A 20,488-nucleotide genomic window follows, 5' to 3' on the forward strand; every position below is an offset into this window, starting at 1 on the left:
TTTTTAAGTTTGGAGTAAGCGACTGACCTTGTGACCTGCTGCCTAAAAAGTGTCTGTTCCTTAAAATGACTTTTACAGCCACAATTAGAAGTGGGAAGTAAAAGCAGTAGAGAAGTTTAATTCCCCTCATGTTTCCCAGGTCTCTCCCTGTATGTCAGTGAATCACACATCCAAGAGTAACACTAACCAGCACAGGGAGAGCTAATTGTTCCTCTCAAATGGAAACTGCAGCTGAGATGCTCCGAATGCTAACTGTTAGCTGGGGGGAAGTCCAGCTCAATGGCAGGAGGCTAACAGTTAGCCTGTGGAGCATCCAGTCAGTATCCAGCACTCAGTAACAACGAGAGGAAGAGAGCCCCACTACTGTCCTACACAACATCTAGGGGGAAGAGAAATAACATTAATAACATTTTTCAAAATGGATGAACTATCCCTTTAAGATTAGAAATCTTTAGTTTGGTGCTTGGAAATCAGGCTCCAAGGGCCGTCGTAGTGCATATTTCGTATTAGGACGTGGGGGATTCTGACTTTCCGACATCTTTAGAACATTGGTATTTCCAGCAACTGGCATGTAACTCTGGGATATACTATGTTTCACCGAAGCACGCTGCTGTAGTCTTGGCCCTGGTCGACTTAACAGATGAAGCATCTTGATCTCATACTGTCTGTGATACTTTATGAGAACTGGCAGTGGAATCAGTGTTTGATAGGAGAGCATGCTGGCAAGTTGGTGGTTCAAATCCCCAATGTGATAGAAACCTTGCAATTTGGAAAGTTGTATGAAAAACGTTCTCCCTTGGTTCAATAACCATCAAAATGCCTTGGTAAGGCGTTGTCATGAGGGTCATTTAGATAACATGTGTACAACATCAGTCCAAATCTATGTGTTTGGAAGCCATATCTAAAAAGAGACTCTCTACTACTACTTTGGTGACCAACATCTAATAATTTATCACACTGACCAATTCATATCTTGCAAGCCATCAGTAATTTATCCATTGCATTTCAGAAATTTAGTGAATATGGGAGGATTTTAAAGACTTTGTGGCAAGTGAGATCACATACAAGGACTTTGACTTAACATAGGGTTTGGTGAACTGTCCAGTGCTTGCCTGTCCTCATTCATTTATTGAAGCTTCCTAGTACAACCATTCTGCTGCTGGAGCTGCCCAGTGCAATACTGGTGGCATCGGGCAGCTCTCAATTACATATGAGCTTGCTGAAAATGAGCATACATTGTCAATCAACCTTCTCTGGATAAATAGGGGTTAACAAAGAGCAGCAAGCACGGCATGGAGGCATTTCTCCAAGCTCAGTCTGAACATCTGTCAGCACTCGGGGATAGTATTCAGATGCACTGATAATGTTGCCTCCTGGCAGCTCCAGACACAGCCTTGTCATGAAAGCGCTGGTTGCTTGGCCCTGTTATTATTGGGTCCAAGTTAAGGCAGAATTTCCCTCTCGTCTTGTCTTCTCTCAGCACATGGACTCAAGATGCCTGTCTCTTCCACCTGGATATATCTGGTCAATCTGTCTGCTTTGAAAAATAGCACCTTCCCCTATCTGTTTCTTTTCTCTTCTCTTTGTCTGTCTGGGTATACCCCACAACAGGGCTTCTTAAGCATATCCCAGACCACCAAATGCACCCACAGTATGGCCACAATGCACATATGAATTGTATAACTGTTTATGTTGTACACTGGACAATAATAGCGGTGAGAGTGAATACCTAGGATTGCGTGATTAATTGGGATTATTTCTAGCAAATTCAATTTTTGTGGAATTAAACTTTTACTCAATTTCATTTGTGGGCTCCTGAAAGTCCTTCAAGGATCCCACGTTGAAAACATATTGCTCTATAGAGTTTTAGAGCTTCCGTCAGTCACACTCAATTTTGCAGTTTTGTTAGACCAATTTACTATTCCTTTTGGGTTACAGAACACTAACAGCACAAAGTACAGTAAAATATGAATACCTCCGTATAGGAATGCATGGCCTCTTTTCAGCACCCTCATGCTGTAAAATACACTGCCCCCTGACTACTGGAATGCACTTCATGGTTCATGGCAGACCTTTCATCGCATTATCAGAGCCCAGTCATGTGTGACTGGAGTCCCAGTGGTGGAGGAAGAGAGGAAGGATGGGAAAGACAAGAAGACTGAGTGATGATTATGGTGTACAGCTACACAGGTAGACAGTCTGATCTTTTACCACACATAGAAAAATATGCCTTTATGCAAATGGACAACCAACTTCACTGAGCGCAGAAGCTCTGCAGGCATTCACTGTGAACTCAGCAGAGCTTTTCTCACAGTAACCATTTTGATATGAAATAGCAGGTAAACACAGGTGTTACCAATGACATTAATGAAGTCTGTGCGCCAGTGACGTCTAACAGAGCTGAGCTCCTGCAAGGACTCTGCTCCACTTAAATGGAACAGAAACCTAATTCAGTGGTTCCCAAACTTTTTTCAGTAATGTATCCCCTTTGAAATATTTTTTTCAGCCAAGTAACCCCCAATGAGAGCAAAAACAAAAAAAAAAGAAGAAGAAAAAAAAACTCAACAACCTGATACTGAGGAGATTTTGTTGTTTCTGTTTTTGCTTCTTTTTCTCTGCTTTCTCTCTCTGCTCAGCTGTATCCATGCTACATTTCAACCACTAATCCATTTTCTGGACTTTTTTTTTTTTTGTCTCTCCGGTCACAGTGAACAAACGTCCTCGCTCGACGATCACAGCTGCAGATTTACACCACAAACACACACATCTGACACCTTCAGGAAACGCAGAGAAAACTAAAGATAAAATGGGGTTTATCAAACTGACTGTTTTTATTGAACTTATTATAGCATAGGCTAATTATTTTAGGAATTTTGCGCGATGGATGTTTTTTAAATTAACATTACAAAAAAAAAAAAAAAAAAAAAAAAATCTCACCTACCTGCTGCAGTTCTCCAATGTACCACTAGGGGAACGTGTACCCCCATTTGAGAACCACTGCCCTAATTAATATCATCACATTAATAACACCTGTGTTTAGCCTGCTGTTTCATGTCAGAGTGGCTGCTGTGAAAAAGGTCTATCATATCGTCCACCACATTGTCCAGACACTGCAATGGAAGGTCTGCACAGAAAGTCAATCAAAGAGTTTTCTCACAACCCTTGCTCCCCGAGCCAGAAATGAATCGTGTCTCAGGAATTTCCCACAGTTTGCTTGAGAATCATTACGATCCTGCCAGGAGATTCTGGCAAGTATGAAAGAAAACAGGATAGTCTGTTTCATATAATTACTTCTTTGAATACAATTTGAAATTTTGACACCATGCACGCTGTAGATGCTCCACCAACCCGACAGTGGCAGTGCCAGATCTACTTTATGTGTGACAGTCACAGAACAAAAAGCCTGCCAGAGTTCCTTGGCGGCGATAGTGCAAGTGTTTCCTCCTAATCCGTCATCCATGGCTGTAACAGCGCTGACGAGCTCCAGCCCAGCGAGCAAGAAATGAATGACCGCTATTAGGATGCCGCCCCTCCCTCAACCCCCCCTCCCACTCCAGGAGTTGGGTTTCACTGCCATACCATGCTAAATTACTGCACTGGCTTTTGCTGTGGCATGTAACAAAAGTTCAAGGGTTGGGTCAGGAGTCAAGGGAGGTGAGCTAATGGCGAGGCTGAGCGAGGCATTCTTCTAGTTCATACCATAAACGTCGTGAGATTTCCTTTAAAGCAGCCCAAATTTTTAGCTGCATGTTTCCCTCTGAAATGAAACCGGATTTATTGAATTTCGCTGCCACTCTCCAACCAAAATATATATATTTTTTTTTTGCTAACAAACAGCTAACACTGTGGCACATATTAAATATGTAGCACTGTTCTGTGACCGGCTTCACCAGATAAATTTACAGCTAGAATCATTGTAGCCGCTGCTGAGCCATGAAAATACCTGGATCGCAGCTACCCTGTCCATTTCTTTGGTTATCTTTGTTCAAAGAAGACAACAAAAGTTTTACAAGGAGGACAATCACTGCAACTTGAGTTTGGATCATCACAACTTGCTAACCAGTTAGCTGATAGCAAAAAAAAAAAGTCTCAAAAATGTTAACAAATCAGAGACAAATGATAACATAAATTGTGAGGCCTATTCAACCAAAGAAATGATCTCTACATCCACAGTAGCTCTGTGTTTGAGGAGTGTTTGTGTTGCAGTGTTTGAATCGATGCGTTGATTGTTTTCCAGGAGTAGCCTTGCTGTGCCTTTCTCTACCTCCACACTCCTCAGCGTCATACAGTCACAGTGTGGCCTCACTTTGTCCACAGAGAGCGTGGATTTGCTGCAGCATTTGTCCCAGATGGCCATCAACGCCACCAATGTGTCCTTATCAGTGGACAGCCGGAGGTGTCGGACGCTTCACATCGGCCTGTATTCCAGCCTGACCATGGCCACACAACAGGCGTTTGGACCAAGGCACTAGTTATTATTATTATTACTATTATTATTAATAGTAATTTTTCTGACTTATTTGTTGAATTTGCACAACTATTTTAAAATGGCTTGAATTATTCTTGGCAAAAATGAGATGTTCATGTTAAATAAATGTGTCTTTTGTACGGATGTGTGTCTTCCCTGCAGGTTTGCAGATGAGTTCAGCGTGCTGATGGAGTTGCGCAGCTCTCAGGAGGAGGAGAGCAGCCTTTTGACTCTGTTAAACTACCAGCATCACATCGACCTCCAGCTCCGCCTCGGCCCCCATTCACTAACTTTCATCTCCACCCAGCACAGAGAATATGAGTACGTCCACCCAAAATCCAGCTTTCCTCTGTTCATGATAAACCAGCTCATACGTCAGGTCAGGACTGACAAACATTTGATTTGGGGAGGCTACAAGTGCTGAAAGGTCACCTGGATAGAGAGGTGCATGCCAAATGGGCATGCTGATATATCGGTGTGGTCCATGGATAAGATGTAGTTTGACTAATTACATATTTATTGTAGATCAGCACTACAATGGCTGGCAATGGAAAGACCTTAACCAGAAGGCTAGTTACTTAATGGTCCTGCTCTAAATCCTGACATTAAATGCTGATGGTGGAGGTTAAAATCATTCTGTCTGCTGTAGTTTAGTACGAATACTCACTACTGAACTTAAAATTTGATTTTCCTTAATCAAATGTAGGTTTCCAGTGAGCTCTCTGCGTGATGGCCAGTGGCACCAGGTGTCACTGGGCGTCTCTTTGTTCTGGCTGGAGGTTTATGTGGACTGCATCCTGGTGGAGCGGGTGGACTGGGCCTATCCCAGTCAGGACGTGTCCACTGAGGGCCTGCTGATGATGGGGGGCATTCTGGAGGGCTTTGAGATTCCTTTTGAAGTAAGGAGGAGTTCTCACTAATTTGTTTGCTTTAAAATCAGTGGCTAACCAGTCCATATTGTTTGATCAATTCACTTTATTTCATTTGCTTCAGCCACTTGGTGGCAGTAGAGAGAGGTTGATTATAACCTCTGTTTAGCTAATTTCAGCTGTAAACAGGAACTGGGAGGAACTATGATACATTACTTTCATTGTTATCTTTCTAAAAAATGTATTTTTTTTATTTACTGTGTTGCATCTGTTAGCTACTCATTCACTGTTTCAGGAAAAGTCCAAACCACAGGTGTGCTCAAGAATGCCAGGCTACATCTCTATGCATGTTATAATTTTTCATGTCTGCAATAACTCTTAATAGTGTTGCAGAAGCCTGTGAAGACTGTGAACGTTCACTTCCCAATCTTTTCTACCACCTAAAATAATATAAGAATATCTCAGTAAATGAGCAGAAGTGGCCAAGAGTCATAAGGCCATCCTCATGTCTTGCCAATAAATCACTTCGATGATGACTGACTGCTCCTCTGCACCTTAATTGAATCCAGACGGACCTGAGCGCTGCTTTATTACAGACTGACAATCTGGATGCCATCCTCTGTCTTGTTGGCTGAATTTATCATTCTGTATGCATGAAATTTTTTGTGCCGCCTTCTCAGCTTCAGGTCAAGACGTCAGGTCAAGGTCATGAGAATGTCATAGGAAGATCGCCACCGCAGGGAATTTGCATTGATATTGATCTATTTCTTTGTCCAGCCCTCTTGACCCTGCCCTAAGTGTCTTCTGTGTGCTGGGCAGAAACTGTATGAACTTAGAGTGCTTTGCTTATGGCTGACCTTTGCACTTTGAGCAGTGTCTCAAACTCCTGCTGGTGTCCCCAGGGTGCTGTGAGACAGATGACCTTTGTGATGGGTGATCCAGGAGCTGCCAGATACCACTGCCCCCTCCACCTGCCTGTCTGCGACCCCCTGGCCTCCGACACCTTCAGGGTAGGAGAGTTAACCACATTAGTTTTAGTGTCTTGTGATGTCTAAATGCTGTTTGAGGGGCTTTTCCACACCGATGAGCAAAATTCTGGTGGAAACTGAATTTTGTGGCATTAGATTTGTCAGATTTAAAGAGATTGAATATTGGAACAAAATATCAGCTATTTATAGCTTCAGTGAAAAAACATGGCTGTAAGGCCTCAAAATCCTTCACCTGTTGAACGCAGCAGGCCACATAGTGTTTTCATACACTACAGTTTAAGGCTGTATATGTGTATTTGGTAGCACTTTACAAATAGCACTACACAAATTATGAATGTACATACATTGTGCATTATCTTTCGTTTGTGTAGTAACATTGTATGGCCATATCCATATGCTCTACCACATGTATTAGGAAGATTTTCACAATGCACTTACACATTAATAGAGTGGATGGGGGGTCATGTTTTCACCCCATTTTTTCTCTTTGTTTGTCTGTTATATGATATCGCAAAAAGTTATGAAAGGATTTGGGGAAAGGTTGGTCAGGGGACAAGACAGAGCTGATTAATTCAGATGCTGATTGGTCAAAAGGGAGCATGGCGGTGGGCTTTGCTGATTACAAAAATGCATGTCATTTTTCAAATAGATTCACGTAACTTGCCAAACCTTGTGGAGAGCTTGGTCATGAGGCAAGAAAGAGCAGATAGACTTATCATGCTGACTGGCCACAGTGGGGCGTGGCAGTGGGCGTGGCCTGTCAATTAAAAGCATTAAAAGTAAGAACTGACAAAAGTTCAGTTTGGTCAACTATGTCACATGGAAATGGCAGATGAGAAGAACTGTTTAGCATTGGCGAAGGTCTGCAATAGTGCCTTCTTTCTAGTTTTTTTGTGTAGCCAGTACTTTACCAAGATCATTTCAGTGATGGGATGGACGGTAAAGTTAGCCCACCTGTTCAGGCCGACATAACTCTACTAGACACTAGACACTAGTTCAACAAAAGAAATAATAAGTAATATTAAAATTCATGTAATATGTATTTTCAAAAATGTTTTTCAAATAATTAATATAAATAACCTATAATTAATTTATTGACCTCATGATGACTGAGGGTAATAGCTTATCAGCAATTTTATTTACTACTGCTACTGACTAAACACTACAATACACTCAATACTCTGGACATGGCCATGCTTCATTTACACTGGACAGGTGTGTTTTTTCCTCTCTTTTTTGTTTTAGAGCCATGACTTCTCCTCTGGCACCGCGGCCGATGACTTGTCCTACAGTGTGGAGGGATCCACAGACGAGGAGGTTGTACATGTGGTGAGTCCACAATGACCAGACTGTGCACTGTTACACAGCTGACAAGTGGTTGATGTAATGGATCTTTGGACTTTTTCCATATTTAGCCCAAAGGCACTGATTTAGAATTGATTTCTGCTATTTATTTATTTATTTATTTTTTTCGGAGTGATGGCTCATATGGGGATTGCAGTGCTGTGTTTGCTCACATCGTTGGCACTATTGTATAACCTCTAGCAGTGAGCAGCTGGTGAACATGGCTACATAACTGTAAACACAGAAGTTCGAAGTGATAAGTGGTGGATGCAGCAGATGGATTAGGGGTTCTGGTGCTTCCTTGTTGTCCTTACAAAGTGTTGACTTTGCATTTCTTAATGAGGCAGGACAGTGTTTAATTAGCAGCATAGAAACAAGCCTGTATCAGAGCTCACTGTGTCACAGCAGCATGTTGACTGTGTGTGTGTGTGTGTGTGTGTGTGTGTGTGTGTGTGTGTGTGTGTGTGTGTGTCTGTCCTGGCTCTGATATATGCCCCCTGAGGGAGGATTGGGGTTTGGCCCTGGATTCATTTCTTACAGCTTGTTAGCTGCATCCTAAGTGCTGCTGCTGTCCATGCTGAACTGATAGTTTCCATGCACAGCAGTGAATTCACTGCTGAGGCGGCTGGGGGCATGAAGCTTAGTGGTCCTTATGTGGGCTGGGAACAGGCACATGGAAAAAGTGAAAGTGAATTACATGTCTTTTTTAATTGTATTTATTTATTTACTTTTGGTGAAACTGTTCTCCCTTAAAGGCATAGTTCACCCAATTATAATTGAAAAAATGTTAGGTGGGGGGAAGTCCACCTCAGTGGCAGGAGGCTAACAGTTAGCATGTGGAGCATCCAGCCAGTATCCAGCACTCAGTGACAATGAGAGGAAGATAGCACCACTACTGTCCTACACAACAGCTTCAAAATGGTTAAACTATCCCTTTAATGCTTACACAGAAACACAGCATATAGAGTCACAAAATAAGCAGCATGTTTGATTTTTCTTTTTCAGCCTTAAGAACTGATAGTCTTTTACTCTGTGCCTCCAAAATGATGTAGCTCTGAAAAGAATAAAGTCTGAGCTATGAAATTCACAACTTTATCAAAAGTCAAAGCCAAAAAGATAGATATTCCTGACCCACCAACTCCTCTGACCCGTACGACCACATAGGTAACAGCTTAGGCCTTTTTCCATATGTAGCGTTTTCTGATTAAGATTTGTGGAATATGCCGATATTATTCAGTTTTTATGAGCATTTAGGAACATTCTGTGTTTATGGAAACAGTGGACTGTCCATCTCAGTTGGGGTTTTTTCCGCAGTTTGCGACACATGGCCTCTTGGTGTTTCACGGTCAGCTCTGTGTGTCGTAAATAAACCAACTCGCCCACAGTTTTCAAGGCTGGGGTAGAGATGCACTGACAAAAGAAAAGCCCACATTTCTGGTCAGAAGGAGAAACACCTCTACAAGAAATGATGAAAGACCTGGACTGGGATTATGTGCTAATATCACAACATCGACCTTTTCAATAAGGTAGTTGAATGAATGAAAGAGGGAGGCTGTGTTCACAGGTCAGCGTGCACAGCTGCATGCAAACAGAAATATTAGTGCAATATTCATCTTCATTCACCATGTGAACAACTTAATAGAAATTTTGTCTTGTTTGGAAAAAGGGCAAAAACCGTTCATGTAAACGTAGTCACTGTCTTATTTAGTCCTGATTGTTGAGACTTGCACTAGCGCCCCGAGGCTCCATCCCACCTGCACCGAGGTCAAAGTGTCACAGACCTGTTGTCAGGTCAGATCCTCGGGGTCACAGGACGTTTCCTCTGACTGTCCACTTCCAAGAGATATGGCCAGGAAAGAAAAGAAAAAAAGAAAAGAAAAAAAAACTCTCCTTGGTGCACTCTGATCAGATTCTTACACAGCTGCAGAAATTCTCAAAAAGATGGAAAGTAAATGTAATAGTTATCAGGTCTGGGTCAAATTTCAGAATTGTGCAGAAATTCTGGAAGAAGATTGGGATTTTTTTTTTTTTCCTGATCCCAATTCACCTCTCCTGAAGTAGCTTACATTTCTCATTGAGAAATGTTGCTGCTGTTCAGGAGACTTTTCTGAACAGCAATGCTGACACACTTAAGTATTCAAAAAAAAAAAAAAAGAAAGAAAATGAATGAGCACAATATGCACAAACTGCATACATATGAATTTGTCGAATTGATTTTAATTCTACTTGAGACAGTTTTATATGTGATATTGATGGAAAACTGTCATTCAGCTGACAGGTGTAAACCTTACCAGAGGTTCTTTTCAACAGTCACACTACCTGTCCACCGTCAGCATACAGCATTCTTCACGTTAGCCAAAATTTCCAAATCTAGTCAAGAAGTTAAAGTCTGGAAAATAAGTGGAATTAAAAAATGGGAAATGTGTATGAACCTTGGATAAGCACTCACTCTGGATTTTAACATTCAGTGTAACACGTTTTCTGTAAGCTGAAGTGCTGAGTAAAATGCCTAACCGTGATGCAGTGCTCCAGCTGCCACTGACAGATATTTGAACTCTGTGATGATGTGTTGGGTGGAGGAGCAATAGAATACAATTTAGGTGGAAGGTCATAATGGGGCTATTCGCTGCGAGTTGAGGCAAATCTGCATCAGACATCAGTCGTCCAGATGCAGCCTTTTACAGCAGCGAGCTACTTCACATCGAACACGGCGGTGAATGTGTTTCATTAACAGCAAATCTTCATTGTCTTGTCTCACATGCATCTGTGATCCACTTGGACGATCATGAATCCAGATACAGTCATTGTGTGTTGCAAAAAGCTAGTTTGTGACATCTTAGACTATGTTTATGTACATGTGGAGAGGTGTACCAGTTTCTAATTGTTTTCTAATCTGTGAAAAACCACATAGATATGTGGTGCAAAATCAGATCCCAAGGTGTGTGACTTAAGCTGGCAGTGTAGTGCAGAAGCTGTAAGAACAGCCTGGTGGACACCATGTGCATGGAACAGCATGGAGCTCTTTGTATGCCACTCCATGCCGGGAGGGGGCGCAGAATGGTCACGAGTCATCTGCTAAGAGCCAGCTTTATGCCAGAAACACGACACAACAGCAGAGAAGAGCAAACCACGCCGGTGTGCCTCTTTGATCTATCACCATGTAAATTTATTATATTGGACGAAAGGACACGAAAACAGGGTTACCAGAAAGACAAAAACTATAAAAACCATTGGATGTGTGCAATGTGCAAAAAAAAGTTTTTTTTTTTTTATCGCAGCTTACATGTATATTTAACCCTTTGAGCAACTTAGCAAGAAATGGCCTGAAATTTTTACTACATTTACGACTTCAAAGTTTCTTCACACCAGTATTGACCATAACCAAGTCGTCCACATTAGTTTTCCTAAAAGCAGCAGCACTGTTGTGTTTTGATGACTTGAAATTGTGTGGAGTGAAACAGTCCCTCCACTAGGGAAAATAGTAACTGGGAAATATTTGCTTTACACAGCCAATTATCAATTCTGTGGTTTATGAATGGCGATGACCTTGTTAGCCGCAGAGGCAGAACATTATCAGTCAGTTCATGTTGGTATCAGATATGGGTGGCATCCTACGACAGACAGGACGAGACTCCAAAAAAATCTGATACGAGCTGCAATCCGAATTAAGCATCAAGGTCTGCAGTGTGAACATTGCCAGAGAAATGGCGGATGCATAAACCAGATCACAGAAAGATAAAACCCCTTAAGACAAGCCTCATACAAGTCCTGGGAGCATAAACACTGTGGTATGAGTCAAATAAGCCTGGCTGCTTGTCGCTGCTTGGCAGAGGAAATATGCAACAGAGCGTGGGTTTAAAGTGGGGCTTGTGCTCTGTACTTGTACCATATCCCAGATGTCTGTGCTCTTGTCTGTTGGCAGCGCTTATCTATCATCTCTGACCTCAGCCTATTTAGTCTTGAAATCATAACTCTCTGGCCTATAATTTAGTGTAACCAGCTTCAGTTGAGTGGAGTGTATGGGAGGAGGAACAGCGCTGCAGCACCATGTTAGACACATAGGGTCTGATGTAACCGGTTTTTGCGCCTAACTGTGTCCTTTTCACACCCAAGGTAAACCCTGCCTGAGAAAGCCTATATGTCCCAGCCGGGTGTTGTAATAGAAACCACATGTTATATATATTGTCCTTGCTGTGGCTGGTGTTGACAGATAGATATCCTATAGACCAAGTGGCTCTGTCATGCTTAGACTGTGTATATTTGTGATGGGACTTTCAGTCGTTTATTTTCAAGGGAATTTTCCCTCTTTAGCACTACATATAGCAAAGTGATGAAAACCCTGCGGAGGTTTTTTCCCCACTGTCAAAGGAGAAACTCTTAATGTGGTGGACCCCCACCCGTCCAGATGATGCTGCCCCCACGGGTTTCTCCTCATTAACCCTGATCCCACTGGTTAAAGCCCCTGACGTCGCCCCGCCGCTCGTGCTTTGATTTAGGCTGCTGTTGGAACCCTCTGTAATTCTTCCATTTACATCAAATTACCCTCGGCGAAATAATTAGCAGATCGTTGCTGCGGTTTTTGTGTGAGGAAGCCCCACATTACATGAATGGGCTCGGCTTCTGTGGGCCATTCCCAATCACTCTGAAGTCAGAATTTTCCTACTAATTGTCTTATTCTCTTTGACAAGAGGAGACGCGGTGAAACCCGCTTCAAGCTTACAGCTGCAGAACATTTACAGCAGTCCTACGCATGTTTGGGAAATGAGGGAATCGATGGAAAATGATCGTGAACATGTACAGTTCTTGGACAGCTTGGGAATTGCATCAACATTGTCTGAAAATGCACACACACCCGCCTCACATGTTGTGATATTTGCTGTGGTAACACAATACGTTACAGCAACTTGGTTGCAGTGCATGGCATGCAACGCCAAAAAACAACCCCTATAAGAAATTAAAATGAGGAGACTGTTTGTTCCTGTTCCCTCTTTTTTGCAAATGTTCCCTCTCCTTTGTAATGTAATGCTGTCTGCTTGGTGTCTAACATAAAACAAAAAAGAATGTTCTAGAATTGTTGTTGGCCAAAATTTGTCAAAGTAATTTATTTAATTCCATCTGTATAATGAGACAAGTCTTTAATATTTGCCTTTATTTTTCCAGTTTAGTTTCTACCTTTTTGTTATATAGTAACACCTAGATGTGGCCCACATGCTGATATTTACAAATCTACAGTAACAATTACATCAAGAAGTGTAAAAAAAATGCTTAAATCCCTTCAAATGTTAAGTTGTGTGACCTTCGGACCCCCAAAATTCAGTTAAAACCCACTATATAAAATTAAAATGCACATTTTTACAAATCCCGCACAATCACATTTTTTATATGCTCATGTTTCTCATTTGTTAAATTGCATATACTTAGACTTTTCAACACTTTCATATCATACATAGCTCCATTCATTTCCTTTTCTAAGCACACCCTACTAAAAAAACTGACACCTCTGCATACTTGCTGAATATCATAATTGTGTGTGTGTTTTTTTTTTCCTCCTTAGTTCTGGGAGAGTCAAACCTTTTGCACTCTGTATCTAATAAAGGCTTTGATCTGGCAGCAGCGGTGTATGAAGCAGCCCTCCGTGAAGGAGATAGGCATCCATCCTCCTCAGGGCTGGGTCAACAGTTTGGGGTGTGGCAGTGTTTGGTGGCACAGTGCTGTAGTTTGTATGGGAGCAGAGCCCTGGGTGTGTCTCTCCCTTCCCTGCATAAGGGAAGTGCAGTGCAAGGGGAAAAATCCTCCAGCTCCTGCCAGGACAGGACCAGCGAACAGCAGCATATGGGCTCTGGACTCTGGTTGACTCTGGTGCAGCTGCAGTGAGCGTGGACATGCTGTAGCCATGTGGATTACATTAACCTGGGTGCTGGGCTGCCTTTGGCTGCAAGATCCTCTCCACATGGGGCTGAGTGTGCACGGGCAATCGACAGACAGTCATATGGTATGTGCTGTAAGGGATGGAATAGATTGGGATGGTGTTGCTCATGGTGTTGTCCGTGTTAACAGATCAGAAAGTGCTGTGATGCAGGTCAGAGAGCCATGTGTGATTCCAACCTGTGATGCATGCTGCCTTGGTGTTATATTGTAGGTGATGGGTTATTTTAAAGATGTTGCCATCTAAGACTAAATTTTGCATTTTGCTGTTTTGTTATGGCTCTGTGATACTCAAGCCAGTAGTAAACGCCCTTTATGCATAGAGGCCCTCTTAAATCGATCCATATGAAGCACATATGGCCATTTTGCAGGGCTTTTATTGTCCCTCATCAGGTGCTCTCCAGTAATATGTGTGTCCAACAGCAAGAGCATGCACAAGTTGAACTGAAAACTTGGCGCCGGAAATTCCTCATGTAAAGCAAAACAACAATGTGAGGGCAACCGGTCGACTTCAGACGCTGCTAACGCCTCGCGACCTCCCCGCTGACCTCCCTCTGTGTCGTGTGTACACATCTCCTTACACAGCCGTTCGCCTCCTCCAGCAAAAACCTGGACATGGTGCGTCCACGGAGCTTTCCCACTCGTTATGTATAGCTGCAGATGATGGAATATGTTTGCCCAGCTGCATTTTGGTGCGCGTGGTTCAGCAGAGATCATTTCCTTACCCATAGATTTAGATTACTCAGTTTATTGTGGTGCATACCTCTGTTGCTCAGGCTTGATTTATGCAGCTCATCATCGGCCTACTGGATACAGATCACACCCTGCTGGAGGCCGGCCTTCCACAGGCTTCATACGCTAGTCACTCATGCTAATGTCTTGTGAGTGACATGGTTTGCTTTACATTTCCGTCCCAATGTAATCCAAGCCAGTAGGTTCTATCTTTAATGAGGCTTTCCCCTGCCTGCAGAATACACTTGCTTCCATTCATGTCCCATAGTTTGGCACAGACATTACATTCATTCGTCACCCGAAAATATTAAATCAATAATCATTGCGTGCGTACTAGAATTCTAGCACGCTCATAAGGAGTTCACATCAAGGTCAGTTTTCCACAGGACACAAAAGCCAGTGGTTTTGCAAAGATATTGATCTGAATACTGAAACTTCTGGCCCAACTTGCTTAGGTATTTGCATTCAAACATCACTATATTATAATTCAGACAACTGAGTAATGCGCCACTATTGTGATTTCGCTTCTTAACGTCATTTGTAAGGAGTTATGGGCTCTCTTGTTTTGTTGTGAGTCAGTCTCTGTGCATCTGTCACTTAAAAGAGAGCTGTCCCTTTTACAGTTATGAAATCATAAGAAGACCACGACTCATAATACAAACACTCTGTTTGCCTGCCAGATACTTGTGACTTTACTACATAGAAGTGAAAGCTGCCATCTAATTCAGATTCATATGACACACAGTAATGCAGTGCATAACTGATAAGGCAGTTTTAAAAAAGGGAATTGTTTGATTCTTGGATGGGAAACACCCAACATCCAAAAAAAAAAAAAAAAAAAGACATGATATAAAATAAGACATAACACCATAAAAAATGATATGATAAACTAAAATAAATAAGATGAAGTTAAAAAAAAAAACAGGACATAACATTACAGCACAGATATAGTAGACATACCCAACTGAATTTCAAGCATCTGTGCAATTTAGGATTTTAAGAGGCTTATTGCTTTTACATCATAACAGATTTACATACAACTGATACAAAAAAGTACGTGGGTCAGTTTAGTCACAGACCTGATAGGCTTTCAGAGAAAAAGATGACTTCTTGCTCTGAGCGACCAAAACATAGCGGGCGCTCTTGGAAATGTGGAAAACAGAACACTTCAAACAAGAGGGTGATCCAGGCACACCAAATAACAGGAAATGTAAAAATGAGTAAGGAAATATTAAAAAGCCTTTATTGTAGTGGGTAAAACATTAAAAAGTAGATCTTTGTCAGGGCTTGTGCAGTGTTTCGTTTCTACATTTCCTGATGTGTGAAGTGCTTAGATTGCTCTCTTGTCTGAAGTCCTGGATAAGCTTTATTGATTTTATTTCTTAACCGTGGTCAACATTGTGACCAGTGAGGCTGACACTTTCTTGTTCTTTATCTCTCTGCTTTCCTGGATTCTGGTCAGTTGGCAGGGGCTTGTGAGGCATTTATAGCCCTAAATCTGTCAATCCCCCCCAGTACAATGCTGTAACTGACCAAGCAGTGGAAGATGCCGTTAGTCTGAATGGAGCCACCGTGACCTCCACACTCCTCCTCCTGTCACGGAGCGCAAACTGTGCTGTGGGCATTCAGCACGCTTGATAGCAAGCCGTAAAGGGTTTCCTCAAAAAGATAGTTATTGTGTTATATCATTTCACAACCATCAAAGTGTATGCTTTGATCGCTAGCCAAGTGGGCCACTAAAAATCCGCATTTACTGGCCCAGAGGTCTGAGAAACACTGACAGGCCAGCAGGCATGTGGCGGTGTCAAGCCCTGTTTCTAGTGTAGGATGTTGTGTGAACGCTGGCTGCTTTGATTTATCACGTTTTCATTTTCTCAGGGATCGCAGAGCATTTAGAGCCCAGCCATATTTCCCTCACCGTGGCCGCGTTGAATATGAAAGGTCTGTTATGGCCCAACTGCAGAGATCAAAGGCTCCGGTTCTGTACGCTGTACTCCCGGCCACATGTTCACCTCCACAGCAGACTGTGGAGCCGAGCGCCAGGCCAAGCCAGACTCTGCTCTCATAGGGCCCTATCTTGTGCCACCCGCTATCCGCTGCCACTACCCGCTACCCGCAAATTGCGGATTTAGGAGCTTCCGCTATCCCTAAACGGTATCTTGCGCCACCCGCTACCCGCTATCCTTATGCCGACTCCGTCATTTGCGCCTGGAGGTGTGTCTGTGGGTGTGTTTCATGCGCTATCCCTAAAGTTGCTATCTTGCGCACACACTTTAGGGATAGCGGATAGCGGGTGGTCCTGACCACCCGCTATCCGCTATCCCTGGGCTGTTACGAGAGCGCGCCCAGGCGGCTTCAATGCGCGCCCCGACGGAGCCTCGCCACACACACGGTCGGACTGATACCGGGACGCCGCCGGAATGGACTGAGTATATTACTCATATAGACTGTTTAGAGGAAAGACTGTTTTAATTGGACACTTACCCCAGCACGTTTTATTGTTTTATCATAAGCCAGCAGCTGTGCTATATTTTTATTATTATTTTAATATTTTATTTGCCCAATCTACCTTGTCAATAAATTAGTTTACACATAGTTCCACCTCTGCCTCTTGTGTGTGGTGTGTGACGCGGGGATTTCACTCAGTCAGTACAACCTTGTGACACGTCCACTTGGACACATGTGGCTCCATCTCCCGAATTAACTCGCCTATAATATAATATATAATATGTATATATATAAAGCCAACTTGCTTTAGCCTTAGTAGAAGCCTTGAGGAAATCTACCTCCCTCTCTCCATCGCGGGTTTAGGATTTAGGATTTAGGATAGCGCAGCCTGCCCTTAAAGGCAATGGCACCTGGCACACTGATTGGTTTAACTGGCGTAACGCCCAAAACACGCCTATACATAATATAGCGGGTAGCGGAGGTGTTTTGCGGATAGCGGGAGGTGCACAAGATAGCAACCTTTACGGGGGAACGCCTCTTCCTAAATCCTAAATCCGCAAATAGCGGGTTTAGGGAGTCTGGCGCAAGATAGGGCCCATAGTGTCCTGCAAACACTGGCGGCCGGTCAGTTTTGGTGTCCCTGCAACAGATGTACATTACCTATAAAATATTTATACCAGATGTGCTCAAGTATGACTTGAATGGCCAGGGGCTGAACGTCCAGTAACACTGTTAGTCATATTCTAATTTCCTCTCTAAATAATGAACGTGTAATTGCTAACCTTCTGTCCAGCTGGTACCAGAGATGTTCAACAAGGTACTGAGTCAGGATGAATACTAAAATGAACATTTCCTGAAGAGGCCTTTGTCATTTTGGGATATTCTAGAGACTGGCCTCCTCCATTAAATGTAAGTACAGGGTGACCCAAAAAAACAGGAACTTTTTAACAATCCAATAAAACCAAGAGTGATGGAAGAAAAATATTATATTCATAGTAATTGAAACCTGAAAACATGCCATTTAAGAAACAATGATGGAATTTTCATTTTTTAAAAATTGTGCTGCCACTTGCTCATGTCTGCCAATACACACTTCAAAAATTCCCGTTTTTTTGGGTCACCCTGTATTTATTGGTCCCTAAAGGTAACCAAACTTATTAATCTAAGGAAATGGTCATATAGTTGACCAAATTAAAGATTTGCAAAATAAATTGAAGATCATGTTTTTTGTTTAATAAATTCCAACATTAAAGTTAAAGTATATGCCTTTTTGTGACTGGTGACACCCAGCACGACACCCCTTTTGACCAATCAAAATGAAAATTCATGTTTCTTGCCCCATGACCAGTCTGTCCATAAACTTTTGAGCCTTCATTCATGATGTTTTGAGATATCCTGCTAGCAAATAAACAAACTGGCAGAATGGGGTGAAAACATATCCCTCATCCAAGTCCACTGACAGAGCTAATTAAAAAGAATGGGTGGTCTCTGGAAGCCGACAGTGGAGCGGGCCAAATGTGGCCCACATGCTCAACATGGCGGTCATGGTCTGTATGGTGGCGCTGGTTTAAAATTTACTTTGACACTAATTGTCATAGTCACTTTATATAGTTATTCTAGTCTATAAGGGCAGTGGTGATGAGCCGATGGGGCAGATTAGCTGAACAAATAGGCTCAGGTGCAGAACGATCAGGTGTCTGCTTATTGCTGGGAGAGCTGCAGCAACAATGCCAGCTTGTCCAGGATAAAGGAGCATTGTGTGCCGCTGAAAAAGGGGAATTTGTGTCTGTAGTGCGCCGGTATTCTGCCTCACCTTCATGCCACTCAGCTGTGCACTGCTATCTCTCTCATATTGTATCAAGTGGTCTTTGAAGTTTATCAGCTCCATGCTTACATTATTGACCTACTTCTACGGCAGTGATGCTGCCAGAGTCTTGAGTTACATCAGCCTACATACATGATGCATTACGTTATACATATATACTGAAAAATGAAGAAAATCAGTTCACATTAATGGAAACTTTACTGCCAGTTTATCATTAAAAACATTACATAAACAACACCAAAGTGACTAGAATAAAAGTGGCTGACAGCTGAGCAGGCTTGTGACAGGAACGTTCCTGCTTCATGTCCCTAGACTTTGTGAGGAAAGTGAATGAGTAACACTCTCTGTGTGGAAGGTACTGAACCCCTGACCAGGAGTCCAAGTCACGAATTTGATGACGTCAGTCTCAACTTGACAAAATCAAGAAGACTTCAAAACCAATGACTTTTGACTTCACTTGGACTTGAGCCTTTAGACTCAGATAAACCTTACAGTCTACCTTCTGCAAAGCCAAAGATTAAAAATTATGGAATTAACCCATTCGTGTAGACACCCTAGTACAGTCAGTCAGTCAGTAGCCAAAATATTATCAAATCAATCAGTACTCAGCTGTGTCTAGTGTTAGGTTAGGTATGTGTTATTAATGCATGCCAGCAGTGCCTTAACAACGTTACAATAGACAGAACTTATATTAACTACAGGGAGGGAAGAAGGGAGGCAGAGATGCTTGTGTGTGCATGTGCTGGTGTGTGGGTGTGTGTGTTAGACAGAATAGGGCAGAAGTGTGTGTGCATGTGTGTTTGAGAGAAAGAGAGGGAGAGAAGGGGAAAGTAAAAAAAAAAAAAAAAAAACTTGCACAAGTAGACCCTGTCATTCTTTGGAATAAACCAAAGGCAGAGGGGCCTTGTCATTTCAGGACCTCTTCTATACCCAAACTGATTAACAGTAAAGACAGACTGGTAAGTTGAAATAGGGTGTGCTTATGGCCCATGTGCAATAAATTGCATATATGGGGCAGGCAAAGTGAAAATAAATGATCAAGTTATTAAAGTAAGCTTGGTAAATAGCATATTATGACTTGTGAAGGAAACCTCAAAGCTTAGGACTTGGGACTGGGCTTGGACTTGTCAGTCTTGACTCATGACTTGACTTGGCATTTGAACGCCAGGACTTGAAATTTACATGTGACTGGCTTTTACTCTGTACTTACCAGATGTTAATGGGTGAAAACTATATGAATGTGAATTGCAGAGAATTGCAAAAAAAACACAATGCATGCCTTGTCAACATTCCCTGAATCAAGGTAAAAATTAAAATCATAGCAACACAGAGCAGATTGCCATTACAGGGTGTTGCTGCAGTGTGTCAGACAAGTGTGTCAGACAGTGTGTATGACAAGCAAACATGGCCTTCCTCTCAACATTTAGGAGGTAAGGCGTCAGGACAAAGGAGCTCTTATACTTGATTTTCTTGGCAGCAGTTAGGCTGCAGCAATGATGAGAGAGTAATATCCTAAAGACAGAATGTAAGGGATGTTACATAACCTGGCTGTTGCGTGCCACACAGGCTGCTTTCCTCCTGCTTAAAATGCCACGTTGTTGAGGATAAAATTGTGTGATTTTCTTCATTTTTTTTTTCTGTCTCCCTTCTCAGGATCCATCATTGGAAAGAAAACCTGTAGATTTCCTGCATATAGATGCTGCTGAACTATCGCATGGCTTTGCACGCGTTGATCAACCATCCTCGGTAGAAAACACTATCCATGAACACGGAAGACATCACGCTACTAAATCACCTCCAACAATCCAAACCTTAGATGAAAATATCACTGTGAGACGAAGGACTGCAGAGGCAGGTGATGGACGGGACACTGCCTCATATAACATTG

At 42.4% G+C, this 20,488-nt stretch overlaps 1 protein-coding gene across 1 annotated transcript; it reads left to right on the forward strand.

Annotated features, from left to right (window-relative positions):
* The first annotated feature begins 4,436 nt into the window (after positions 1 to 4,436).
* On the forward strand, positions 4,437 to 14,249 carry LOC115364620 (uncharacterized). Its single transcript, XM_030059121.1, has 6 exons — positions 4,437 to 4,465; positions 4,631 to 4,789; positions 5,175 to 5,367; positions 6,240 to 6,347; positions 7,572 to 7,655; positions 14,181 to 14,249. The coding sequence occupies exons 1-6, from the start codon at positions 4,437 to 4,439 to the stop codon at positions 14,247 to 14,249; spliced, it is 642 nt and encodes a 213-aa protein (XP_029914981.1).
* Positions 14,250 to 20,488: the final 6,239 nt, after the last annotated feature.

This window comes from Myripristis murdjan, chromosome 9 (genome assembly GCF_902150065.1).
Source record: "Myripristis murdjan chromosome 9, fMyrMur1.1, whole genome shotgun sequence".
Classification (NCBI taxonomy): domain Eukaryota; kingdom Metazoa; phylum Chordata; class Actinopteri; order Holocentriformes; family Holocentridae; genus Myripristis; species Myripristis murdjan.